Source organism: Protomyctophum parallelum (assembly GCF_964188405.1).
Source record: "Protomyctophum parallelum genome assembly, chromosome: 8".
In the NCBI taxonomy this organism is placed as follows: Eukaryota; Metazoa; Chordata; class Actinopteri; order Myctophiformes; family Myctophidae; genus Protomyctophum; species Protomyctophum parallelum.
Genome location: NC_139703.1, coordinates 43,463,458 through 43,490,385, shown reverse-complemented (window position 1 = coordinate 43,490,385; position 26,928 = coordinate 43,463,458). Strand labels below are relative to the sequence as shown.

Here is a 26,928-nt window from a genome sequence, read left to right as displayed (position 1 = left end):
TGAAGTGAGTAATTCTGGGTAAGAAATTATGTTGGCTAAATGGCTGAAATATAAATGTGAACACACAGAAAATGTGATGTGTTGTGAGAGCAATAGTTCATGCCACATTTGAGATCCTTGTTGAATAAAATAGCCAGCTGGCTACAGTGGCTAGTCTGACATAGGCCTATATAGCCTATAGAGTAACTATAGACTATCACTTGACAGTTTAGAATTGTATAATAAGCATCCCATAAAGCAGTTACAGTCTTACTGAAAATATCCAGCCATATGACTTCATTTTCTCTATACAATAACAATAACCTACATTGCATCTAGCTGGTTCAGTGGTCGGTGCTCTCTTTCCATAAACACATGGAAAAACTGAATTTATCGAGCGGAAACCAATGAGAGTTCTCTTTTTAGGGCGAGCCTCCATGTGCTCAACCAATCAGAGACGCATAATTGGATCCGTGCCTCCGAGTGTACAGCAGCTGCGTCAGGAGAGCCAAAGCTCACCACACTACAGGAAATGTAGAATTGGGCTTCAAACTAAAAGCTTTATTTAAAATGTTTAACTACAATAAGAAACAAAATAATGAACAACTAGTTGTTTGTTTTCGTGTGCAACATCATATTTTTCAATACATACACATATCGTGTTCTCTATATCTCTGTATCTCTATATCTTGTTTTAAAATAACTTTAATATAGTGAAAACATGAATTGTATGACTCTGAGCCTCTTAAAATGAACAAAGTAGCCTATTCTGGTTACAAGCCAGCTAATTTCTCACATTCTTGAATATGTGTCTACTGGGGGAAATGTCTCCTAATGGGATGTGCATCGAGTTTTCATTACAACTGTGTTATTACTCAAATACGTTGTAGTAACGTCGGTGTTACTTTGAAGTCAGCTAACGGATCTGTGGTTTTCATTCGCGGCCTGCTGACATGACGCTGGAGTGTACAGCAATGCAGTCATGTGATGGTCTCGGAAAAAAGAATGCCAACATGGATCCGTGGCAAGGACGGGATCTTTTTCTGCAACAATAATACGACGGAGAAAAACTTAATCGACGGATTATTTCGCTCGCTTTTGGCTTATTTCATAGTTACAGACGGTAAGTAATCAAGATGCGATGTAATTTGCTCCTTTTGCATTGATGTGTACATATTTGATTATTTTTAGAATTGTGACCCAGTCGAACTTGAGACTCGCGAATTCTCTTGTAGCAGTTGTGTTCAGGTGCCTTTTACATTTGTGTTGATTCGTTGTACCACTAATAATATTGTAGTTTGCTTTTGCAGCAGGCTTCTCAACTTGTTTTCCTCCTGCTGTGCTTAGCTTTGCTCACCATATGGGCATGGGCGCGTCACGAGGCCCGTGTTTACCAAACGTGTTGTTCATGCAGACGTAAAGTATCTGGCCTGCGCGGCGGCTGGCTGCTGCTGCAACATGTGCTTGATGGCCAGACAGTGAATGACGCAAGGAAGAAAGAATCTTAATCATTATCATGCATCACATCCCTTCTAGTGTTTGTTCTGTATGCTTTTAGCAGTAGCCTATGCGATTCCCCTTCAGTACCACGTGAAGGTGGGATGGGGGTGCGGTTGGTGGGGGTAAACTATAAGCTTTTTACTTGACTATAATGGTCATAATAGTGCGTTGTTGCTTTTGCAGATTCATTGATTCCTGTGTAACTGCTTCCCCTGGCTTCCTCTCCTCTGCATCTGGTGCGGATCAATGGTGTCTATCAGCAGCCGAACGCTGATCTCAGAAAATGACTTGTTTAGGGAAAGCAGCAGTCTATTCTCCCTGGGCCTTGGGGAGGGAGCGAGCAGTGAGGGTGGCAGTTCAGGCTCCTGTTACAGCCCAGAGGCAGGGGAGCTGGGGGCTATGCTGAGCTCTAGCCCCGGAGAAGAAGATGAGGAGGAGGAAGACGAAGCTGATTACGAAGGGGCTCCTCTGCAAATATTCCTGGGATTAGATGGAGAAGAGGAATGTAAAGCTATGAGCCAGGGGTCTCAGGATCCCCGGCTACCAGAATTCCCCCTCCGTCTGCCATCCCCGTTCTCCCCAACACTGGAGGACATAGAGGAGTTCCTGAGGGAGAAGATGGAGGTGGTCAGAGATGGACCGCGGGTCATCAAAGAAGAGACCCCTCCCTCCCCATGCAGTGCTGGTGAATCGCCCTCCTCTGAAGAACCCCTATCCTCATCCTCAGTGACAAAAAGTGAACCAGGGACAGGTGCCTCCACACAACGTCCCTCCACTCCAGACAGCCCTAAGAACCAGGAACAAAGTAGTCCCAGCCTGGCCGAACCACCCCCCTCTTCCCATGTGACCTCCACGTCTGTATCTTCAACCGCCGCAGGGCCACCGGTGATCCTGAGCACTCCATTGGTCCTCCAGCTCCAGCCCCTACCTCTGGCCCGGCCTCACGCCCCAACGAGCTCTCCTCCGGGAGCCCCCAATGGCCTACGGCTGGCCCATCTTGTTGTCGGGCTCCATGGTACGACGGGGCAGAACTTCACCCTGTTGGCCTCGCAGGTGTCCACCGCCGCCACCACGCTCGTGCCACTGAACTGCGGGGAACCCGGGGGAGGCGATCAGAAGTACGTGAAGATCGCCCCACTCCCCATCACCATGAGGACTTTGGAGATCACAAGGATTGCGGGGGTCGGGGCCCCGGCCAATGGTCTGCTGAAAGCAGTGGCCCCCCGTGTGTCCAGAGTGGCCCCGACAGAGACTCTCAGGGTGCATAAATGTTCCCACCCGGGCTGTGAGAAGATGTACACTAAGAGCAGCCACCTGAAGGCCCACTTCCGCCGGCATACCGGAGAGAAGCCCTACACATGCAGCTGGCCTGACTGCGGTTGGAGGTATGTGCTGTGAGGGACAGGGTTGAAATTGAAGAAATTACATTGATAGCAAACAAAAAAAATAGCAAAAGAAATATGTAAATTTAAGTTGAATGCCATTTTTGAGTCGGGTTGAAATCTCAAGATGTACGTTCTTCTGTCGAAACAGGTTCTCCCGATCTGACGAGCTGTCTCGTCATCGGCGCTCGCACTCTGGTATCAAGCCGTACGAATGCTCGCTGTGCGAGAAGAAGTTTGCCCGCAGCGACCATTTGTCCAAGCACACCAAGGTGCACCGCAGCTCCAGGCCTAGCAGGATCATCCGAGCCACTGTCTGACCCCCCCGAGCTGGCCTAAGCCCCGCCTAAGTGTCGAGGACTTGTGTCAGCCGAGCCAGGGGAGTCTGTGTCTCCTCCAGGACTCTGGGCCTCCATGAGGCGAACTGTTGGCTGAACAAGTGGCTGTTCCCCTTCATGCTGTTTTCCTGTCTGTATTCTCCCTTCATTCAGCTCTATTTCTCTCCTCTCTGACCTCCCCTCTTCTCACTGTTCATTCAGAGCAGATGTGTACTTGTCTTATAGTGCTGCAGTCTAGCTAACAGCCACCTCAGGAAAAGAGAGAAAAAATGTTGCTTAAGTGAAATCAGGTTCCTGGCCTTTAAACAGGCAGGCAGGTATACATACTGTATCTGCCCCGGCCCACACGTGCACACATAGTGCCTAACCTGAGCAGATGACAAACACATGAGATGATGAGAGGCACCATTCTTATAAGCAGAGACCAGTCTTTTCTTCCTCTTTTTTTTTCTTTTTCTTCCACAACTTTGTATTTGTATTTCAGTTTTCCAAAGTAACAAAAGTGCTGTTGTAAACAGGAAGTGAAACCAGTGGCGAGAACTATAATTATACATGGATGCCCATTCCCACTCCTCTCTTTCTCAAAGCCAAACTTAAGGCACTGGGTGCATAAAACGTCTCAGAAAAAGTAATAATTGCTGCTAATTAAAAAAATTCTAGACATTTCATTCAAGATATAATATCCGTGGTGCTCTGACCAACTAAGTGCAGAAGTATCGTAGCAAATGTAACAGGTAGCGATAGCCTACCTAGTTGGTCTCTCTTGATATAGCCTGGTAGCTGGCTTTCTCCCTCTCCCTTTTACTCTGCAAAGCCACGCCAGGCAGGTGCTTAAGCTAGTTTAATAGCACAATTAATTACTGCAGCAGATAACGGTATTGGTAAATACAAGAATTTACATTGAAGTTTGTTGATACAGAAAAACTTGCTCTCACACTCATTTGAACTTACACTTTTACCAACTTAGATAAACCTTGTAGTATATTGATAAAGTAGACAATATAATACAGCAATATCTTCTTTTTTTCGTCCTTTTTTTGCATGATTGTTGCACAAAGTAAATTTGTGTTTGTTAAAACTTCAGTATGTCATTCATCCAGTGTATCCTAATCACACAAGGACTGCGGTTGGATTGAGTTTGACATGGCTGGGTTTGATTGCTATCCATAGAATGAGGATAGTTGTAAAGCACTAGAACTTATCATTGTTACTATTACTTTTTGTGCCCTTGGATGGAATGTAGAGGCTTAGGAAAACTCTTGAAATTGGAAGTAAAATGCTAAGACTTCTCTCGATGAGACTAAACTTATACTATAATAGAATGCTTATAATTTGGTCTGTTGAGAATTATATTTCATACTTCCAGATGCTTTATGCATACAACCCAAGCCTTTATCCTATCCCTTGCCATATGTGTTGTCCAATCTTAATCTACCCTGTATGCCTTGTCTCTATTCCAGCACCCCTGTGATCTCGATTGATGCCTTTGCATAAGCTACAAAACCTTACTTGGTCCTACTTTAGTAATGTTATCATGTGACTGCTCTTATTTAACTGTGATTTCATCTGGGTTTGCCAAACCAGAAATCCTTGTTCTGGTCCTTCTGAGAGTGCGAAAATGACACTCTTGTATCGTGACCTACAATTTATAAGCTCTTTGTTCTCTGTCTTTGAAACCATGTGCAGCCACCTTTTGTGGCCTAGCGACTACTCTGTATATGATTTTATACTTTAGCTTTAAAGTGCAAAGTGATGTGAAATGTTGCTTATTCTGATTTACAGTAATACAATTACTGTAAACCCTTTTTTCTGTGGGTTAGGGCAGCAAGTAATAATTTAAACCTGAAAGGGCAGCTAAACTCTACTCAAACACATGTATTAGCCTATTCAATATAATGTATGTACTGAACATAATGGACACTATTACAATTTACAGAGCTTGTAGCCTTTAAACATGTTTTTTTCTCAATCAGTGCATTAAGCTATTTAGTGATTTTATCAGAGAGGTTTTTGGTTCGTGAGTTTGATTGTAAGCGTAATCAATCCATGGAATGTCGCTGAGTGATTACAATCTGGTTTGATGCCAGACAGGGCTTCCGAGTCCCCACTCATACGGTCACCCACCATTAAGCTGAGGCTGCTGGTCTCAAGTGCACTTGTGTTTAGCATGCAGAGGGAAAGTGGAAGATGGATGATGTACTGTATGACATTTCTGCTAAGTGTCTTGGAACCTTGAAAGGCAGAGTGCATTTTACAAGAAAAGTTAAATCATGCTAGTTACACTTTATTCATGTTTGATCTGGTGCTTGTAAACTGGTGCTTTGTGGACATGGTTATAACCACTTTGATCCTATATATTTGGTATACGTCAAATGGAAATGGAAAACGGCTATTTTCGCAGAATGTTCAGCTAGTTTTGCAGAATGTTCGCCAATTAGTATATGCCCAGAATAGATGCTAGGGTTCATGAGGTTAAATTGACTGTAACCGGAACGCTCGTACCCCCAAAAACCTACTCGCCCCCATTTATATGCAGAATGCTCGCCCCCAGTGTCGGAACATATTTGCTAAATCAGGTGTATTTACATAGCATTTTATGTGCAGTGTTCATTAATATGCGTCTCGTCCAAATAAATGTACTTAAAAAAATATATATAGTCGTCCCCAGCTGGTGGAACACTCTGTAGTAGTTAGACAAAAACTGTTAAAATGACGGGAGCCGCCTAAAGCAGACTCGAGCCACGAGAGGCACCCTCCCACCCCACCCCCTTTGTACCGCTGAGATGTCAAATCTGGCCGATTAGTTTTTGGTGGCCAGAAATACATGGGTCTGACCGTTCTGAGGTCACCGGATTTGTGGGTCCAACCATTCTTAGATCACTTGATTTGTGGGTATGACCGGTCCGAGATCAACAGATTTGACTTTGGTGGCCATAAATACGTGGGTCACCGGATTTGACCCGGCATGAATAGGTTTTGGGGCGAGCGTTCTTGTATTCAAATAGACTATGTAACTACTAGCAAAAAGCTACAATGATAGGATTCTGTCCATCCATTGAACCAGCAGGCGCATGTACTCACTGCTACAGACGATATGCCACTGGCAATCTCACCCGCTGAGCAAAGTCAGTGGTTTCAAACAAATACACGAAGTAGAGCACTTCTGCATGTAACAATGCACATTCATATACAGTACAATAATCATTCTCATGTGCTCATCTCTAATTATAGATATACATGCCTAGTAATGCAGAAACACATTTAGGCAGTCAGATTTGTTTATCTGTCTGAACCAGTGGTGTTTCTGTCTGACTCCACAGGCTGCTTCTACTGACCTACATCCTGACCTGTATTCTCTAATCATGTCTCTCTCTGTCTGTCTGTCTTGTCTGTCTCCCTTTCTCTCTTCCTTTCCATCTCAATCTGTATATCTGCTGGAATACAGGATGTATTTTTTGAATACCAGAAATGCTATTTTCCTATTTACAAAATAAAATGCAAGAATTCAAAAGGATATTTGATTTGTTGTATCTTGTATATTTCAACAGTGTGTGTGTGACAATGTGGAGGCAGTGGCTCTGGGGCAGAGCAGCAGTTTGGGAGGTTCCCAGTTCAACCCCGGGCTCCCCCAGAGTTAGTGTCATTTAGATCACTTTAAAGATGGAGAGGGCCACTATATTTCCACACTTACTCCAGAGGGCCACATTGCATATTACTGTTGTATAGCAAAATAGCAGATCTACAAGCTCAAAACACGTCGCACTGAGACATTGAGCTTGTAGATATTGCAATTTTTCTATATTTGAATCGAAATCCTGAAATTGTTTTGTTGGTATTTTTTAATTGGAATCCTGAAAAGTATAACAAATGCATTTAGTTAGACTTATGTTAACTTTATGAACTTAAATACAAATACATTGGACATAGAAAACACAATAACATTTTAATACTAAGCTACAAATATAGATGCGGGTCATGTTTGTCAGCTGAAATCAATACTATATCAGTATTCCGATATTAACCTGCGGGCCGCATTAAGTGAAGGTGGCCCCTGGGTCTCCAGTTGCCTATGTATGATTTAGAATAGTAATTAAGGCTCCAAACTTTTAAAATTAATATATTTTTTTTGTAGAGATGCACGATATAATTTGTAGTGTATAGGAATTGCCCATTTTGGCCATAAAAATCGGTATCGGATCGGTCTCAAAATAATTCCAGATTATTTTCACCAATCTCAATGGCTTTGTACTCATTCAGTAGTGAAAACAGACACTTGGAAAAATAATATAGACTATTTATTGATTGAATACTTTATTAATAGGCATTGGGCCAAGCCCCTAGGGCCTAGTCTTGTTTTTATTTGTGGTCCCCTGTATAATATCGGAATCGGTCAGAATTGGTATCGGCAGATATGAGGACCCTGCAAATAATCGGAGATTGGATCATATCGGTCATAATTTCATAATCGTGCATCCCTAGTTTTTTGATTAGGGATTGTTTCACCATTGAGATAATACAAAACATATTTCCTGCAGCACCAAAACAATGGCAGGGATTACAGCAGTGTGTGCGTGGCTTATTTACCTCAAGGACATTCCTGTAGGACAGGTTATGAGTCCCATACAGTAAGAGCCAGCATGTTTTTAACACTGATGTCAGTGGGAAAGACAACGGGAGTGAGGAAAATACAGTTTCTCACTGTAGAAGCTTCCCACTCTTTAGCCTGGAATGTCTGGCTGCTCTGCTGGTGCTTTGCAGTCCTGTTTGGCAGGGTGGGTGTGTCTAGAGAGGAAGCTGGGGCATGTTTCAAACTGAAAGTTGAGTTCCTGCCTTTCATGCTCCTTTTGTGCTCTCTCGTTTTCAACAGTCTGGGATGACAAGGTTGGTGCGAGCAGCTTAGACGGCTTGCATTGTGATTTTTCTTAGTCCATACTGGTGAAACCGTTCTGGGACAGGGAGGTCCACGTGTGAGGGAAGAAAGCGAGTGGGATCCTCTTTGGAACAAATTGTGGCCATACCCCGTAATGTAATAAGAGTAGCTCACAACAATTGTGACCCAGGGAGGTTACTATAGGTCAAAGAGTTATGCTGGCTTTAAAAAGGAATCAGACCTTTTATGCTGTGTAACATATAAACTGATTATTTCCTGATGTGAGACACAAGAAAAGTGACACTTTGAAATGTGTCAGTTGAATGTATAACTATAGGCCACTGATAAATTAGATGGATTCATTGAGTGTTAGCCATGTGAATGTACTTTGTATTACAATAGTGCTGCTATATTTTTTTTATATAGGCCTATGTATTGCACATTAGAAGGTGGAGAGCAATCACTTTTTACACAAGAGACCCATCCTGAATAATCCAAAGATAATTTCCAGTGCAGTATAGTTCATTTTTCCCCCTCAACCATTGGGTCAGGATCTAAAATTGGGTCACTCACAACAACACAAGACATTTGTTTTAATATTATTCATCATATTCAATCAAACCTATTGATATGGTCAATGCAAAAATCCAGCCTCCAATATGAAAGCAGTTAACAAGCACTAATGTGTATAGTCCAAAACCAAATCGAGGTCAGGTCTAGTCATGTATTATAGGCTATAGTCCAAGCCAGGGCAAAGAGGTCCAAAGGAAGGCCCATTGCATCTTTGTGGATTCAACTGTTGTATGGTCACACAGTCCTACCTTTGATTCTGCCTATATGGCGTCTTTTTGCTGTGATTTTCAATTGGGAACAGAGCTTTTTGTTGCAGAAAGCTGTACAATGTCAACAAAATGCTACGTTCCCTGCATGCAGTGATCGTTGCCAAAAACATCCACATACAGTATTATGCAGAATCAAAGTTTGGTGTGACCGTACGCTTGCTGCCTAGTTTCATATTATCAATTTGCTTTCTAAGCAAATACAGCTTTATAATGTTTAGCCTATGTTTTGAAATACTGGTACATGGTAAATGGTGCATTTATATAGCTTTACATAGATTGTGCATTACATTCGCAGTCGCACACAGATTCATACCCCGATGGCAGGGGGAAACCATGCAAGGCACCAACCTGCATTTAGGTGTTCAGTGTCTTGCTCAAGGACACTTCGACACTAACTCTGGGGGAGCCCGGGTGGTCACCATCCGGCCACTCTACCCCTGAGCCAAGATATATAGTAAGTTATTGTGATATAGCATTGGCAACAATACTTTGTCTTAATTACCAAACAGAACTTCAAGTAGGGAAGCACTAGTAATAAAGGTGGGCTGTATGTTTAATAAAATTATGAATTAGGCCTACTTTTAATAGTTAACAGTCCATAAAGTGTGTGAAATAAAATGTGTTTTAACTATAGCTGAGTAGTGAAAAGAAGAAACTATACAAAAGGTGTAATCTTAAACACATTTTTCAAGTTATCAGTTTTTATGTTTAGACAAGTTTTAAATAGGCTTAAGTATCCATAGCTATACGTTTGCAGTCTTTCCTGTACTTGGATGAGTATTGTATTGCTATTACATCAGTAAAAGTGAAACTGATATTGAGCCTGAAAATCCATATTGAATCCACCATCCACTGCAATGAGTCAGATAGCCAACAACTACATCTATGAATAGATTCCCTATCTTCTGTAACTACAGTATATTTAGCTTCAAGTGCAAAATATCCCCAACTAGAACTGCACTCTGTCGAGTGCCTACTTGCTTGTTGCACCCAAGTAGGCCATAAATGGTCTACTAGTGCGCAAGCAGAGAGTGCAAGTACTGTTGTGCCAGGAGGACTTCAACTATTTCCTGGGAGCATGACACCAATTTCTCACCACGAAAGTCTGCTATATTGAGTCTATATTCGAACTCAGGAAATTCTCTTCTACATTTCTCACAGCGGTAATTTCCAATCTTAAGGTCTACAATCTTGTCCTTGCAGTCCTCATGAGGACATTCCTGGTAAATGCACCTTTCCTTACAAAGTCCATGATTGGCTTACGAAATTAATAACAAATTAAGGTCGTTGTATGCGTATGCCATGGCTGCGTATGACGCAATGAAGATATGTACCTTTGCCAGTGTATAACTGGCTCTCAATGGTGATGTAATAAAATATATGTTTCGGTGTCGGATAGATTAAAGGAAATGCCTCTATGTACATGTATAATAATTTGTAAGTTGATTAGCGGTATACTGTGGTTACTTGGGTCGTTTGATGTGTATGTCCCGTGGCAGCATATGACGTAATGATTAATTTGTGCTTGATATGGCAGTGGTGTCAGATTACATATATGTATAGGGGAATTACCTTTAATCCACCCGACACTGAAACATATCATCATTACGTCACCATCGAAAGCCAATTATACCCTGGCATTGGTACATATCTTCATCACATCATATGCTGCTACAGGACATACAGCACCTGACGAAAAACATTTATTGCACGCTCTGCTTGCGCAAGTAATTATATTTGGTTAAATCTTAGTGAATATAGGCTATGGCCACAGCGAATCTCAAAATAATAGTAATAGTAGTCTAATAATGAAAGAGTGGGTAGCCTTTGTAGAGTGCTTACCATTACAGAAGGAGGACATGGTCAGAATAATCTTTGTACTTGTGTATAATAATTTACACAAGGCTATATTAATGCCAATAGTGCTCTCTATGATGTTAATACACAATTATCTAAACATTTTCTTGCAAATTAACATAATTGACAAACTATGTGCTAATATTTTTATTTTCATTTTGTTTATCCACCTGCAGGTATATTCTACTGCCACTTGGTGGTCACTTTAGGTATTTCAACAAAACAAAAAACGAAACCTTTCAATTTGCATACTAACATAAATGTACTTTTTGGCCAAAAGGGGAAAAAACATTTTTAGTTACTCCGCTGCGCCCTCTACTGATATTGCCCAGTGAACTGCCTCATAGAGAATATTTTTCCTCCGGTGGAAAGAAATCCCTTTCTGGCCAAAAAGTACCGTTTATACGTGTGGTGGGGGCTCAGAGTGCTTCCACTAAGGAAAGTAGGCTTTCTATTGACACAACCCGTGTTTGTATTGGTGAGTAGGTCAAACGTTCGTGAGATTTCCACTAAAGAGGAGAGGCTGGTCTGATTTCGATTTGAGATTTAAAACTGAAAGTCCCATAGCCTTCTGCGAAGCGGAAGGTTATGGAACAGAGCTAAGTGGTCCCCGCTAGAAGCCGTACAGTAAATTATACAATGATGCTAAAAGGAAGTCCTAGGGGCTTTTTTCATAAATGTTAAGGTGTATGCAAATACAATTCACACAACAAGAAGAACATCAACCACCACGGCACGGTGCCACCACAACTACAGTTAACGTACCAGTACACAACAGCAACGCGTTGTTATGAAGCAGTTATTACAACCGTAAACACGGAGAGTCGGAGAGGAAGTGAGCTCAGTCTCAGTCGTGGGTTTAATTTCCTGTCAGACGTAACCGTCAGAGAGCTGCGAGCCTGCAAGCCACTTTAATGTCTCTTCTATTGAGGAATGTGCACGGCATTGGCGGTCCGTTTGTTTTGCTCGCCGTGCACTGAGCTGCGGGCCTTTGAGTAGACGGCATTAAAACAATGTTTGGGTTTTGTTCCGACGCGCTAGGACGGACGACTCCTCCGAACACCAGCGGGTTCTACTAGCAGCAAGGTAACGTTAGCAGACAAGCTAACCTATTGCTAACTTCTACCTATCACCGTTCACGTCATCTTGACTTTACTTTGCGGTCGTTGTGATGGATGTCAGTAACGAAAGTAAAAGTTGAAAACCTGCCGCGTGCGTATTTGTGCTGCACTGCTGCTTAAAACTGAGCCTATAGCTTGTTGGTAGTTATTATTCATACAACAAGTGTGTGTGTGTGTGTGTGTGTGTGTGTGTGTGTGTGTGTGTGTGTGTGCGTGCGTGTGTGTTTGTTGTCGGCGGCAGTGGCAATGCATAGTGGAAGCTTCAAGACAGACTAAACCTGAACTTGTGAAATGTGTCTTTTAAATCATTGCAATGCTTATTATAATTGCAGGGCAGACGCAGAGTGTCCATGCACCTAATACCAAACTGTAATGAGTTAAATGGTTGACGTTTCATAATCATATCTCTCAACCTTTTGTGAGGTCGTCTTGTATGCATTGACTTGACAGCAGGACTGTCCCATTTTTACCCTGATTTCACCAGATTTAAAACTGTCAGAACAGACAGATTGTGTGTGTGTGGGGGGTGTGTCACCATCCAGCTGGACTGGATGAGTCAGGACAGATTTACTCTCTCCATAAAGCGGCTTAGGACACACACACACACACACACACACACACACACACACACACACACACACACACACACACACACACACACACACACACACACACACACACACACACACACACACACACACACACACACACACACACACACACACACACATACATTTGAATTATTTTATTTGGATCTGCACAAGAGGCGAAATACAATAAACACACTGATCAGAAGAAGGTTACTATATTATTATATGGTCCAACCAAATACAACTGCTGCACATGCTTAACACTTAGAGATTTAATTTAATTCAATCTCGTAGATTGAAAATGTCAGAATCGATAAATACATCTACGAGAGTCTAAATTGTAGGCTACCATAGCACATTTAGCCTGGTGAGGTTGTTTTTATGTATATGGTGCCTGTCAGGCTATTTAAGGTGACAGGTCCCATGGTCCACCAGTTGAAGTGGACAAATGGTCTTTTATTATTATTAAAGGTAGTGTAAGTGATTTTCTTTGGTTAAAATAAGTGTTATAAAGTTCTGTTGTGTAGCTCTAGCTGGTACATAGCTCTAATGCCTTCATTAGAGCTATGGGACAGCATTGTCTTCCTGCCCTCTCATGAAATGCAGACCAGCCTCTCCTCTTTTGCGGAAATATAAATGTTTTACCTACTCACCAATACAAAGGCGGCCTGTGTTATTAGAAAGCCTACTTTCCTTAGTGGACGCTGGTGGACTCACTCTGAGCCCCCCACCACACGTATACAATGCACCTTTTGGCCATTAAGGGATTTATTTTCACCCAAATTCATGATGATGTGATTTTATCTTGGCTATATCGGTAGAGGTCGCAGTTGAGTAACTAAAAGATTTTTCCGGTGGAAAAAAAAAATCCCTTTCTGGCGAAAAAGTGCCTTTTATACGTGTGGTGGGGGGCTCAGATTGCGTCCACTAAGGAAAGTAGGCTTTCTAATAATAACACAAGCCGCCTTTTGTATTGGTGAGTAGGTAAAACGTTCTTTATATTATATACAGTGGAGAGTCTGGTCTGCATTTCATGCGAGCGCAGGAAGCAAAGAGTGGCAGAGCCTTAATGCAACGGCAGCAAGGGCATTAGGGCTATGGACCAGAGCTATATATTGTGATAGTACTCATTGCTCAGTAACAGTCTCTCCATGTCTCTCCAGCTTTTTATTAAACAGAAAATGCATTTTCTGAAACTGAAACTGGGATAACAATTTATCCAATCAGGATAGAAAATGCAGTCAGGATACAGATTAAACAATTTGAATTGTAAGTGATACAAAGACACAAAGAAATGTTAATGAGCAGGCAAAATTGGAACTGAAACACTAAATTAAGCTTATAGCTTCTCTCTCCTGATTGGCTGAAAGTTTGTCACCTACGTACCTGAAAATGTATTTTCTGTTTATTAAAGAGCTGGAGACACTGAACAAACTAGCCATAGTACTGTAATGATTACTATCAGAATATTGATTTAAACTTTTAACAAAACACTTTTTCTTTTAACCAATAAATATCACTTATATTACACTACCTGGGTGAAACTAAATGGATGGAATCAAAATAATGTTACCAAACGGCATATTAGCTGTTGATAGTATTGATAATGATATTGATTATATCGAATGTCGAAAGAGTTTGGACTGAATAGCCACAGTTTTGGGACTGTTTATGTTGACTTGAGAGAATACACACACACACAAGCAAGGTCGTTATACACATCTAGAACAGTCTAAAGCCCAATTTATACTACATGACAGAGCATATTATATTAGGTTATAAAATCAATTATTAGGTTGATTTTCTGTTGTGTGCACATTGCACATAAGGATGTAATGTAAGTAAGTCAGATCTCATCTCATGGCGAAAATGAGATGAGAAAATGGTCTTAATTTTAATGTCCTGATCTGAGTTTGTGTTTGATTCCTTATAATGATGTGATGCTCAGCAGAGGAAATTATTATTATGAATAAATATGTCAAAAGCTTTCAGCAGTAATGTTACATATGGCAGAAGAAATGTTACATAAAATGCGAACACAAAATGAGGATTTGTGCTATGGCATTGTATGGATTAATAGGCTATATATCACTATTCAGTGTGATAAAACATATTCTGATGCTATAAAATCCATCTGCAGGGGGCATGGTGGCACAGTTGGTAGTGCTGTCGCCTCACAGCTAGAAGGTACTGGGTTCGATTCCTGCTTGGGACACTGTGGGTGCTGGCGGCGTGTTTCCTCCTCTGCGTCATCAGTGCCCACATCCGAGGCGGGGTTGGCGAAAGGGCCCTTCTGTGTGGAGTTTGCATGTTCTCCCCGTGTCCCCTAGGGTAGGTAGGTATCCTCACAAAAAACATGCGGTAATGCTGGTCTCTAAACTGCCTCCCCCTGGCCAGCCGGGGCGCCTGACGGAGGGGAAAGGAACTGGTTGGAATAACGTGTTCCTTCCACGCGCTACGTCCAACCAGGGAAACTCCTCCCTGTCAGGTGTAAAGGAGAAACTTGGACACTCAGGCATGAAGGAAGCATGAGTTCGTTGCTCTCCCCATGTCCCCCATATATGGGGACTAGGTTGGCGGAGGGTGTGTAGAGCCCAGAATCACATTAGATCATTGAAATCATGGGATAAAAAAAAAATCCATCTGCATGACGCAAAGGGAATGGAGCACAGGCATTATGCGAGAGTAGAACCATGACCATGTCATCTACTAAGCAGGTTTGTTCTTTCTTTGTCTGCTGTCAGAGCCCTGTAGGTACTCAAGGAGCATGTTCTGTGAATGACTGACCTTGCTGTTAGCTCATTGTCACAGTAGTTCAGCCCTGCTTGTTGTCTGCATCACCCAATCAAGACATTTCTAATCTCCTATGTAATTGTCTGGTGTTATGAATGAGTAAATTAGTAAGTAAATAATTCGCTGTGTTGCGCATGGTTTAGGACAGGTCTCTCCTTAATTTTAGCATATTCCCCAAATGATTGTGTTATCCCTTGGCACATGCAGGGCTGCAACTAATCACAATAGAATAGGCTGTCAAAAAAGTGTTATAGATGCTTGTGTCTATATTATATGGTTTTCTGGTATTGTCTTGTGTTTAAAAAGAACAAATGAGCGTTGGGCTAGTACTCACATTCACACACAAGTAATGTCATGGTTTTGTCATTAATATTGAATTGCAGCTGTAGATTTATAATACCTCAACCTCAACTGTATACTCCCTGTAGCTTGATGACTGAAGTCCAATCTCTGTCATGGAATCTTGTCTCCTTTCCACAGTGAGAGACATGGACAGCTCTGTCACCTTGTGGCAGTTCCTTCTTCAGCTCCTATTGGATTCTAATAATGAGCAGCTGATCTGTTGGACCAATGAGGAAGGAGAGTTCAAGCTGCTACAGGCAGAGGAGGTGGCCAGGCTGTGGGGTGCCAGGAAGAACAAGCCCAACATGAACTATGACAAGCTCAGCAGGGCTCTCAGATACTACTATGACAAGGTAATCACTCTCAGCATTGTGACATAACATTGTCAAATTGAAATAACGACTACTGCAATTTCCAAATCCCATTTTCATTTATAACTCCAGGTGGCAGACGCATTGTAGTTTTTTCTTACATTTATTTTGCAGTAATACTTGGCCTAAAAATCTTTAATCTTTATTCTGTTTTTCGTGCATTGACCATTGGCATCTTTCTCCTCATCTTTCTCCTCACAAGGAAAAACATCCATGAGAACGTACAGTTCACAAATTTAAGACAACATTTTAAAATCATCTACACCAGTCTTCATCTTCATCTTATATATTCTGTCTCTGTCAATCTATCTAATATGTACGTAACATATACGATTAATATTGTGAGTCCGACTCCCAATACTCAATTCTCCTGCTTGTTATGTGGCAATAAGCTAATCATTAAAGAACGGTTGACACCTTCTGTAATCTGTACCGTCACCATATCTGGAACAGTAACGGCTGTCAGGATGTCCCGAGGACCAAGGCTTTGAGGAATAACTTGGTGCTGTAGTTGGTGCCCCAACTAGGTCTACTTCTGCTTACTAGGGATGCATGCCTGTTGTCCTGTCCTAGCCCAGGACAACTTGCATTTTTATTATTGAATTCTAGCGTTTTTCAGAATTTCCGAACACACAAATCATATATCAGAGAACACCCTTCATTAAATTCAAACAAATTCAAGCTAGATAATTGTTTGATTCCCAAAGAAAGCACCATTCTATTTTGTCTGATCAAGAAGCACCTGACAGTCACACCCAAGCATAAATGTATCTGTAGCTGTAGATTAGATAGATTCTTTTGACCGGGAAAAACATACTTAATGTGCACTGTCCCTGTCTAAATAAAATAAAAAGAACATAACTGTCACACATTGTAAACCTAGGTTTGCATAATGACAATAAATAAATAAATGATTCCCTGACATCTGACTAATAACGATATTAGTCAGACTTAGGACCTCAGGACATACCTTTTAATAGCATTTGGGGTTTAAAATAAATAAATAAGCAAGAACACATGGACGGTGGAAGATTAAGACGCTTATGATTTGGGTAAACGTATAATTTGCTGTACAGGAGGTATCTAACTGTTCAACCTTATTGCTTGTTGCTTGCAGGCACTGAGAGTAAAAGTACATGGATCGTCCCAAAACCTACACATCATATTTCAAGGGGAGAAAATATATCTCAATCAGATGGAGTGGTTACAATTCCTAATCTAGAATTTACAGTATAAACAAAACGATGCGATATCATTTGATGTTACACTATCTAAAACTGTTGCTGTCTGGGCTGTAGTGAGACAAGCAGAGGCATGACAGGGCTGTGCCTCTGAGGTCCCTTGCTCTGAGCTATGTCTGTGTTTGTCTCCCCCTGTTGCTTGTGGTTTGGCTTAAATACACCCTGACCCTGTGGGTGTTCTGGGCTGGGCTGGGCTGCTCTGCAACATGATTGGCTGTTAGTTAGGTGCAGGCAGGAAGGATGGAGCTGTTCCATGCAAGAATGATTTTCTGTGGTCTTCTATTTTTACTCTCTCTCTCTCTCTCTCTCTCTCTCTCTCTCTCTCTCTCTCTCTCCGACACACACACACACACACACACACACACACACACACACACACACACACACACACACACACACACACACACATACACACACACACACACACACCTCTGCCAACTCTTTGCTAGAGACCCAACAAGTGAGTTGCAGTTTAATAAGGTTGTAATGCATGTTTTACTCTTGTGTGTTATGTTAGTGACTGAAATACCTAAAGCTGGCAATGATGTTGGATATCTTCACATAGCAGTATGTTAACTTTTCCTGTCATCTTATAATCCCTCTCCTTTCTTCCAATTAGAACATCATCAAGAAGGTGAATGGTCAGAAGTTCGTCTATCGCTTTGTTTCCTACCCAGACATCCTTAAAGGGGAGGCTGCTGCTCGGACAGAGGGAGGAGATGTGGTCGGGGGAGGACTAGGCAACCCGCTGCCCTCAGAGAGGGCGGACAGTGCCATGCCAGACGTGGAGTCTGGGGACAGGGGCAAGGCAGGGGGCAGCATAGTGTGGCAGGGCTCCAAGCCGTCCAACAGGAATGACTACATCCACTCTGGGCTGTACACCTCCTTTACCCTCACTTCGCTGCAAAATGGACGGCAGCTCTTCAAGTCCATCAAGATGGAGAACCCGGCAGAGAAGATGGCAGACCGGAGGCTGGGGAGCAGCGCCACCCAGCAGGAGCCACACCCGCAGCCACCGCCCCTGCAACCTCAGCCCACCACGTCATCGTCGTCCGTCATCAAGTTCGGCACGACTCCGCCCAAGGCAACGCCTCCACACGTCCCTCCTCAGGTCACCGTAGAAATGGCCCTGACATCTAATCCGCCTCTGTATTCTCTCGCTCTGCCCACATCACGGGCCGATGACATGGCTGCACACTCGCCACTCCCGTCGCATACCCTCTACTCTTTCGAACACATCCGTCCCTCAGAGCCACGGTTCAGCCTATCGGAGCTGCCCTCGCCTAGCCCCTCCCCAAGCATAGTGCTTGACTCATCCCAGGAGCTGGTGATTGACAGCGACATTGAATCCATCACGTCTCAGCCCGCGGAATCCCAGACACTGGAAACAAAGGCTAGTCAATGCAACTCTGTCTCCATCCGTCTTAATGTAAAACATTTACAAAAATGCATTTATCTCTGAAAAAACACTGTAATGGGGCTCAAAAACTGCACAGCTGCTCGAATTTCTGGCTCAAACCAATTAAATAAATTATTATTGAACCTGCATGACTTTTGTTATTAAAACAAAGTTATGTCTAATCAAGTACACCTCTAGAATTAATGGATTTTGTTTCTCTGTCTTAGGTGGAATCTATCAGCTATATGTCTGCTGGGGTCATGGAATCTGAGACCAGCATGTCTCCAGTCAGCACCATCAACACATTCGGCAGTCAGAGTTCAAGCAAGACCCGTAAGCCACCCAGAGTCTTGGAGCTGAGCACTCCTACCCTGCTGGTCACCTCCTCTGACTTCTCACCCATGAACATCTGCAGTCCCTCGTTGCCAACTGCCTCCCTCACACCAGCCATGCTACAGGTTAGAGCCATCTCCTATACTGTGTGTATGTATATGTAGTTGGATAGAGAAACATGCATGCATGCATGCATGCACACACACACACACACACACACACACACACACACACACACACACACACACACACACACACACACACACACACACACACACACACACACACACACAAACTCGAGATGTGATCCTGCCTCTAGTATATTGAACGTTTCATTGCTTGGCCAATTATTGGAAAAGGTATTACATTGTGGTGTAAAAGAGCGGCACACATTTTCAGATCCATACACCAGGGGGCAGTGATGGACCAGTGATCTCTGGCACCTGGCTTCTGGGTTATTTTCATGATGTTTAATTGCTGTTTGTAGACCACATGACTGTGCACTCCGTTATGGCTGGAGAGGCTCTATTAGATCAGCTGGGGCAGACAATGCCTTTATTATGTATGACCAGGAGGTCAGCTCTGTGTCTTGCTGTCTCCGCGGTCATGAGACCAAGCCTCCGACTGCTGCTTTCCTGTCAGCGGTGGCTTTTACCCAGGACCACGTTCTCCCTGAAGAAAACCTATCCTGTGGCCGCTGAATTCATAATCTGATTATTAATTAAGTAATTTAATGTTGAATATCGCCAATACCGAGTCCTGATATTCCTTTTCAAAAGTGCTAGTATTCCAGTCAATCCAAAATCAGTAAAACCAGTCCAGGCTAGAAGAGATTAAGCTTAAAGCTCAATGTCATGTAACTGTATCTGTCTATAAATAGTCTACAGAATGGCTACATTTAATTGTATCGTCTTTTACATAGTTTAAGTGTTTTAAGCATAACATAAATAAATGCCCTTAGGGGGCCCTTAGTGGCTCACCTGGTAAAGCGCATACCATTAAGACTCCTTAATGGTCCTTCCGCAGCTGGCCAAGTCCAACCTGAGGGTGTTTGCTACATGTGCTTGAAGAGAAGAGAAGAAGCAAGCACTCGGTTGAGTAGTTCATTCAAAGTAATAATGTATCGTATGCACGGTTCAGGTAGAGAAAGTCATAGTAAACAATACCAGCTCTCACGTTGTATCCAATAGAATTCTTCTTTATTATCAGTTTTCCCTCAGCAGCAAGCAAACAGAGGGACCGTTTCGGGCCGGAGGCCTTCCTCCTCTCTCTCTCCTTGTTTCTCTCTCACTGTAGCTGTCTGGATAAAGCATGAAAGTACATAAAATACTTATTTAACATAAATAAATTCCCATCCATTATGCCTACAAAAATAATGTGTAAAATATGGATTCAGCATTTCTTCCATCCGTTCAGCAGTTTCTCACTAGTTTGTATTACCACCTCACCTGTGTATGACCCACAACACTGTTTGGCATGCAACACATTACTGTAAATTAGAACACAAGTCACTTCAGTATGCAGCCAGGCCTGGGACTGGCAAACATCCCAACTCCAAAGGTCAGTTGTAAAGCTAATTGCAGTTGCTAAACCATGTATGAGATCTATTTATTTTTAAGTGGATGCACAGCATTTTGTCGTATGTTCCATACAGTGACAACACGCATCTTAGCTTGTAATCTATCTTGCACCCCGTGCAAAATGCAGTGCAAGTGTCATTGCCTGAGGCATGGAAAAATGAAACAAAACATTTATTTTTATTTCTCAGTACCCCCCCTTGTTCTTGATTTATTTATTTATTTATTTTGACCACGCACCAGAGTGGTATAGAGATGTTTGCTCATCTGTTCAAGTTGATCTTGAAATGAGGTGTGATTTGGTGCATTGTTTTATTAGGCGGAGTGAGCACCTCGTCTAAAGTCTAGAGCAGCTCCTCAGGGCCAGCACAGTATGTCCGTCCATGCTAAAGCGTGCACTGCTTGCAATCAAATATATCCAACTCTGCACCCATGTTCAGAATTGAACGCTGTTCAACTAGCTAAATTTGAGTTGGACACCCCCAATACATTTTCGCCCTGTATTAATTTAAAACCATGTGCATAGATTGTCTAAATAGGCCATTATGTAGTACATCTGACCTGAGGCAACCTTAGTTTAATTATCGGTTAATCACAATAGAATTGCAGAAACGATCGGAGAGCAACATGGTCCACATCATGGGCCGGGTTCAAAAACCCACACCGAGTACATGGTCTGAACCACAAGGACAGCTTCTGCTTCTTCAGATGATCTGTCCGGTCTGCTCTCAGGTCACGTCTCTCTTGTCTTTTCCTCAGACTCCCACCCTGTTGCTGACTCCCAGTCCTCTGCTGTCCAACATCCACTTCTGGAGCACCCTCAGTCCAGTGGCTCCTCTCAGTCCGGCAACACGTCGACTGCATGGAGCACACCTTTTCCAGGTGAGTCTTCTTCATGGGTCTTTTTCTTAAGTTAACTGACTGTACTCTTTTCATTCAGCTCTGATAACCTGTCATAACACACTTTGTTCTGCTGTATTCCAGTTCCCATCAGTGCTCACGCCCCAGTTCCAGATCCCAGTGCACAGTCTGGAAGGGATCAACACACCTGGCCCCATCTCGCCAGACCCCCAGAGGACATAGTACTACATCCGTGTGCCTCGCATCTGTCCCCGGGACCTAGTCAGCCAGACCTCCATCATCAGCTCCTCATCTCCCAGATATCAGTGCGCTGACACACCTGTCATTGGGCCTGGGGCATCGCTGCCACCCCAACCCCACCCCCCCACACCAGGCCAGGCCCGCATTCTGGTGCTTGTCATTTTTGTACATTCCAAATGATTTACTGCCATAGAATTCACACTACAGTCACATTACAGTGAAGGGAGGTCTGGACTCTGGAGCGATGATGTAAGCTGGGTTGATGTGGGGTGATGTGTTCAATGTTCAGCTTCATGCCATTCTGAGGGACAAGCATTTGTGCACCAAGGAGGCACATTATGAACATTTACATCATTCCTTACATACCATTGTATACAACATTTTCCCTTGACTTTGGGGATTCTTGCTCATGTCTATTTGGAAGAAAAAGGGATTTCCATGGCAACTATAGCTGGCTGCATGCAGAACGATTGGACACAGACCAGCCTGAAGTATGTATAAATTAAGGGTTGGTTAGACCAACAATATTGCAGATGTCTGAATAACTGTTTGCTTTGTGTGCTTTTAAATATTTTAAACAGCCATCCATTCCTTAACGTTTGCTCCCTTTTGAAGGGCAGTGCATTAACCTGGTACTTAGTCATTGCCAAGTCACCCCATGTTTCATGCGGCCCCTGTTGCTGCGAGTGAGTAGACAAGCACATGCCTCCTCCATTACACATGGAGTCACCAGCTGTGTCTTTTCACTTGACTGTGTAATTTGAGACAGTAGGAGTCGCTAGTGCAGCAACAAGGACACAATGCCCTGCCAGCTGCCCAACCATGAACACTGACTGTTTGTTGGAGCACCCAGCCAAGGATGGAGGCACCTCTACCACCAATCAAACCCGGGCCTCTGCGGTGAGTGTACCTCTACAACACCCAGACAACCCAGGAAATTATTATTATAATGGAAATTTCATGTCGACATGATGCTTTATTAGCCTGCCTGCTGCTCCCTACCTAAGGATATACGTCCAATCTCGCCTACGAGTGTGCATTGCACTAGAGTTTCTTCAAGCTAACGTGTTGACTATAGCCATAACCACAAGAACCCTTACCTTAACTGTCTTACTGCAGCATTGGCCATATAGCAACTGAACCTCTCCACAATTTCCTCCTTCTTTAGCTTGCCTCTTTGTAAATGTACCCCAGCTCTTTCTGCATGTACAGTACACAGTGTGGGCCACCTGAGCTGCTCAGGGCACAAACCACAGTCAGGAAAGCCATAACTCCTAACTTAATCCCAATCCCAATCAACCTTAACCTTTGGACCTTGAACCCTAATTTAGGACTGTGTTGGAGTCCTAATCAGTCCTGTCATGGAGCAGTTTAGCACCTTCCTCTGCCATACAAACCTTTTGTGAAGGTGTAGAATATGAAAGAGTGACACCCACCCACACTTAAAATGACCTTGAAGCCATAAGTACTAATGCTCTTGAGAGTGTGGACATAGGATTTAATCATTTTTCTATCTTGTTTACACGTGACACTTGGGGAATTGAATGATTACACTGTCACAGTGTTCATTTACCCAAGCGTTGCTCTCTAACCCAGGGATGGACAACCAGTGAATTTTGTACGGGGAAGGACTAATTTGTACTCACTAATAGATCCAACTCCCACGCCCTATATGCTTAATTCCATTGCTGGGCTAGTTCACAATCTACAAGCTCATAATGAATTGTGAGCTTGTAGATCAGCTATATTCAGCGCACGACACTGCTGCACAACCAAGTATAAATCTGGCTTGTTAACCCTACAATCAAGTCATGCTGAAGCGGTGCCTTACCTCAGCCTAGCCCAAGTTAAAGTCTGACTGTCGATAGTTGCCAGTTCTGTAATTGAAAAGATTATTGTTTAGTAACCACAATTTATAGCCTAGGGCTCCTGTTTATGTGAATGCCTAACACTGAATTCACACCAGCATAAGTATTTCGCTGCTACGTTCGGACAAAGCAGTGAGGTTCAATGCATAGTCTGGTGAGGAACCACCACAGATAAAGGCAGCGTGGCAAAGCTGTGGCAAGATCGAACGGCAGCCAACCAGAAGTGCGCTGTGCTCTGAAGTGGGCATGGATTAAACATACACACTGGACAGCACTTGAGATCTACAGAAATGTAGGCTACTACATACTACTGTATGGAAGTACCTAATTGATTATAAAAGTTTAAACTAGCACTTGTAGATTTGTATTGCCTAAATTATTTCATATAATGTACCCGTATACAATTTATGAATCATAAATGAGAATCAAGTGTACCGGTATGTACTTCTCCTCCCTGCCCGCGGCGTGTGCAGCTGCTCGCTTTGAGCTGCTCGGAGCAGTGGAGTTCTTGCTGGACCACAACACACTTATTTAAGACGACGTCACTCATTTCTCGAACATGCAGATTTTGCGATAAAACGGAGTGAGCAAAATCACTGCCGCTGCTGGTGTGAATTCACTGAGTGTTTTCTATGCCATATCTTTGTTTTGACCAAACTAGAGCGCTTAAGATGTTTTTTTGTGTGTGTACTGTTCTTGTGTTTGTACAGTACTGTGCAGATCAGATGTTTATTACTGCTTATCCGTTTTCATTCACTTTAATTTTATAGAGGCATTCTAGTAGGGCTGTCCCCAATGCCTTTTTCAAGTTTTGGATATCCTACACATTTATCTAGCAAGCATTTTAATATTTGTTCTAAATTAATTAGCCAATACATTTAAAACAATCATGCCTCTTTGTGGCATGATTGGTATGGTATCACTGCAGAGGCCAGCACTTTATGGTACATTTTGTTAAGTCACATCTCAATGGTAAATGATGTTAAGTCACACCTCAGCCAAGCAGATTTATCACCTTAACCTTGATGACCCCATTATGGAAAAGACTATTTTGTATTTTTTAATAACTTCCAAACATAGCACATTTACAAGCTCAGGGATGTTGTGAGCTTATACATCAGCAAGTTTTGCCATTTGCCGTACAACTAATTGATGAATGAGTATCCAAAAATTAAGCTATTTGGGGCCAGCCCTAGAATCTAGTACTGTACCAATAGACAAAGTAAAGTACGTAAATACTTATTGCACATTAAGTAAATGTTTTAAGGTCACATTGACTCACAAAAGAGATCGACAGTATATGCACATAGCAGAGATATGGACCACCACCTCCATATCCTATTCTCTTTAAACCTGCTTAAATGTAGTTAAAAAAAACATACTGTACATGTATATTGTTTATCTAGTTGCTCTAGTTTCTTTAATCCACATTTATTTTCCTGTAACTTTCAATATAATTCTAAGAATTATTTCTATTTTTGTAAAAGGACAAAACGGACATGTGTGTGCCGGTATTTTGTTTTACAGTATGTACTGTAACCAGCCTAATTTGGTTTTTCATGTAAACACTCATGTATTTCCTCATGTAATGTCCCTCTCCTCTGTTTGGGAGATGGTTGTCCCATGGTGGTATTGGCTATTTGGGGAACCCTAGCCATCTAAATCCATGTTTATATGTATATATATATAGTGTTGTTATTGTAAATGCAGATGTTGTGGACTTGTGGTGGAATGTTTGCACTTAAACATGTTGGGGGTTCCTGCAGTATTGGATTCTATCACTTTTTTAAGACAGATTTCTTGTGTCCTTCTTTGAAGATGCCAACAGCATTTTAAGGGGTATTGTATTTTTTCGAAACAAGGGGAGCATAAATTCACGCACTAATTACTTTATACTACAAATCCAAGAGATCTACCTAAACTTTTATATATTGATTAAGAATCAATAGTTAATTCAGGCCCTAGAACAGTTGTCTATTTTATCTAAATATTAGAATTTATAAAAGCCCAATATGATTGGTCGGCTATATTGTATTTTTGCAGTAGTAGTTTTGATAAAACTCAAAGCAGCCAGATGATTGTTATATTTCTCTAAAGCTTTCCTCTCCTTAAGGACCCAAGTGCATAATTTCTTAATACCTACGTAATAATTTCCTTGAAGTTTTCTTGAAATGTAAAATCTGTTTCTGTGACTTTTTAAATGAGACAAACTGACTTTTTGCTTAAACGTCCTTGCTTTCTGTCCAGTTGTACATTTGTTTTTTTATGTTTACAAGCTACTTGTTTGAAGTGGCATTGATGTGTGAGTGAGAGACACAGAAGAAGTATTTGTATCTCAAGAGCTGGATATGACCAAATAAAGAAAAAGAATACCCTGATCTCTCTAACCCACTGTCTATGGACATTTATTAAATGCAAGTACTGCAATGTTGTAAGTATCAATACCACAATGTAGAAATACTCTGTTAAAAGTGCAAGTCCAGTATTCAAAGATTACTTGAGTAAAACTATACAAAAGTATTCAAAGCATCAAAATATTCTTTAGTACTAAAAGAAAAGTACTCATTATGCAGAATGTGCCATTTCCCAAGTTTGAAAATGGCAGAGCTACAAGCTCACAATGCATGTGAGCTTGTAGATCTGGTATTTTCAAATAGCCAACGTATATAGGTGTAGGCTATAGGCTGAAGTGGTTAATGTGTGTTTGTAGTCTACAAAGTAAAGCTTTCAAATAATTGTAAGTACAAAAAAAGCCCCTAGTGGAATAGAATAAAAGTATTGAAAATTGGAAATACCTCAAAATTCGTGAGTATGTTTGAGTTTGAATCTTTATTTCGGTCATTTTTACAAAAACAGATAAACAAAAATAGGTTTAAGCAATTTACATTGCTTAATTTATATTACATTAATTAGTCAACGCAGTGACTAGTTCTGACCGAAAAGGTATGGGCTGAAGCATAAAGCTTATTTTGCCCACCTTTTTATATAATACAAATAATAATAATAAGTCTGTGATCAATTATCACAGTAGCATAATTTATGAAAACACAAATGGGAAAAAAAGGAGTAATATCATAGAAATAATACTAAAAACAGAAAAGGAAAAGGAAATATAACAAAAGTAAACAGGATGTTGATTTACATTTGTCATTACATACTATAATATAATATATAATAATATAGTTATGAATATAAATATAAACTTAAATATAATTATAAATAGAAATAAATATAACCATACTTATCTAAATGTCTATACATGAAAATGTATACATATTTGTTTTTGTTTTCTTTTTTACAAATATATACAGCCAAGCACCCATTCAACCGTTTTCTCATTTTGTTTGTTCTGCTGCTATATATGTATCAATTATCTTTGCTTTAAATGATTTCTTATATGTTTGTATTGACCTAGACAATTTAA

The 26,928-nt window shown here is 41.7% G+C and overlaps 2 protein-coding genes across 4 annotated transcripts; both read left to right on the top strand.

Annotated features, from left to right (window-relative positions):
• The first annotated feature begins 977 nt into the window (after nucleotides 1-977).
• Nucleotides 978-6,682, top strand: LOC310863154 (Krueppel-like factor 15). Of its 3 annotated transcripts, none has more exons than XM_083771311.1 (3): nucleotides 978-1,102; nucleotides 1,663-2,864; nucleotides 3,013-6,682. In XM_083771311.1, exons 2-3 carry the CDS (start codon nucleotides 1,726-1,728, stop codon nucleotides 3,179-3,181), a joined length of 1,308 nt encoding a protein of 435 aa, XP_083627437.1. In that variant the 5' UTR covers nucleotides 978-1,102; nucleotides 1,663-1,725; the 3' UTR covers nucleotides 3,182-6,682. The 3 variants fall into 3 exon arrangements, with proteins under 3 accessions (XP_083627437.1, XP_083627438.1, XP_083627439.1); XM_083771312.1 differs by having other exon boundaries at nucleotides 994-1,102; nucleotides 1,644-2,864; XM_083771313.1 differs by having other exon boundaries at nucleotides 997-1,102; nucleotides 1,740-2,864.
• Nucleotides 6,683-11,649: 4,967 nt separating this feature from the next.
• On the top strand, nucleotides 11,650-26,227 carry elk4 (ETS transcription factor ELK4). Its single transcript, XM_083770873.1, has 6 exons — nucleotides 11,650-11,854; nucleotides 15,753-15,967; nucleotides 17,846-18,619; nucleotides 18,853-19,083; nucleotides 21,295-21,417; nucleotides 21,520-26,227. Exons 2-6 carry the CDS (start codon nucleotides 15,761-15,763, stop codon nucleotides 21,616-21,618), a joined length of 1,434 nt encoding a protein of 477 aa, XP_083626999.1. The 5' UTR covers nucleotides 11,650-11,854; nucleotides 15,753-15,760; the 3' UTR covers nucleotides 21,619-26,227.
• Nucleotides 26,228-26,928: the final 701 nt, after the last annotated feature.

Coding starts and splice junctions, on each gene's coding strand:
- LOC310863154 (XM_083771311.1), top strand. CDS start 1,726: ATGGTGTCTATCAGCAGCCGAACGCTGATCTCAGAAAATGACTTGTTT. Junction 2,865..3,012: donor TGGCCTGACTGCGGTTGGAG/GTATGTGCTGTG, acceptor CTGTCGAAACAG/GTTCTCCCGATCTGACGAGC.
- elk4 (XM_083770873.1), top strand. CDS start 15,761: ATGGACAGCTCTGTCACCTTGTGGCAGTTCCTTCTTCAGCTCCTATTG. Junction 15,968..17,845: donor TCAGATACTACTATGACAAG/GTAATCACTCTC, acceptor TCTTCCAATTAG/AACATCATCAAGAAGGTGAA. Junction 21,418..21,519: donor ATGGAGCACACCTTTTCCAG/GTGAGTCTTCTT, acceptor GCTGTATTCCAG/TTCCCATCAGTGCTCACGCC.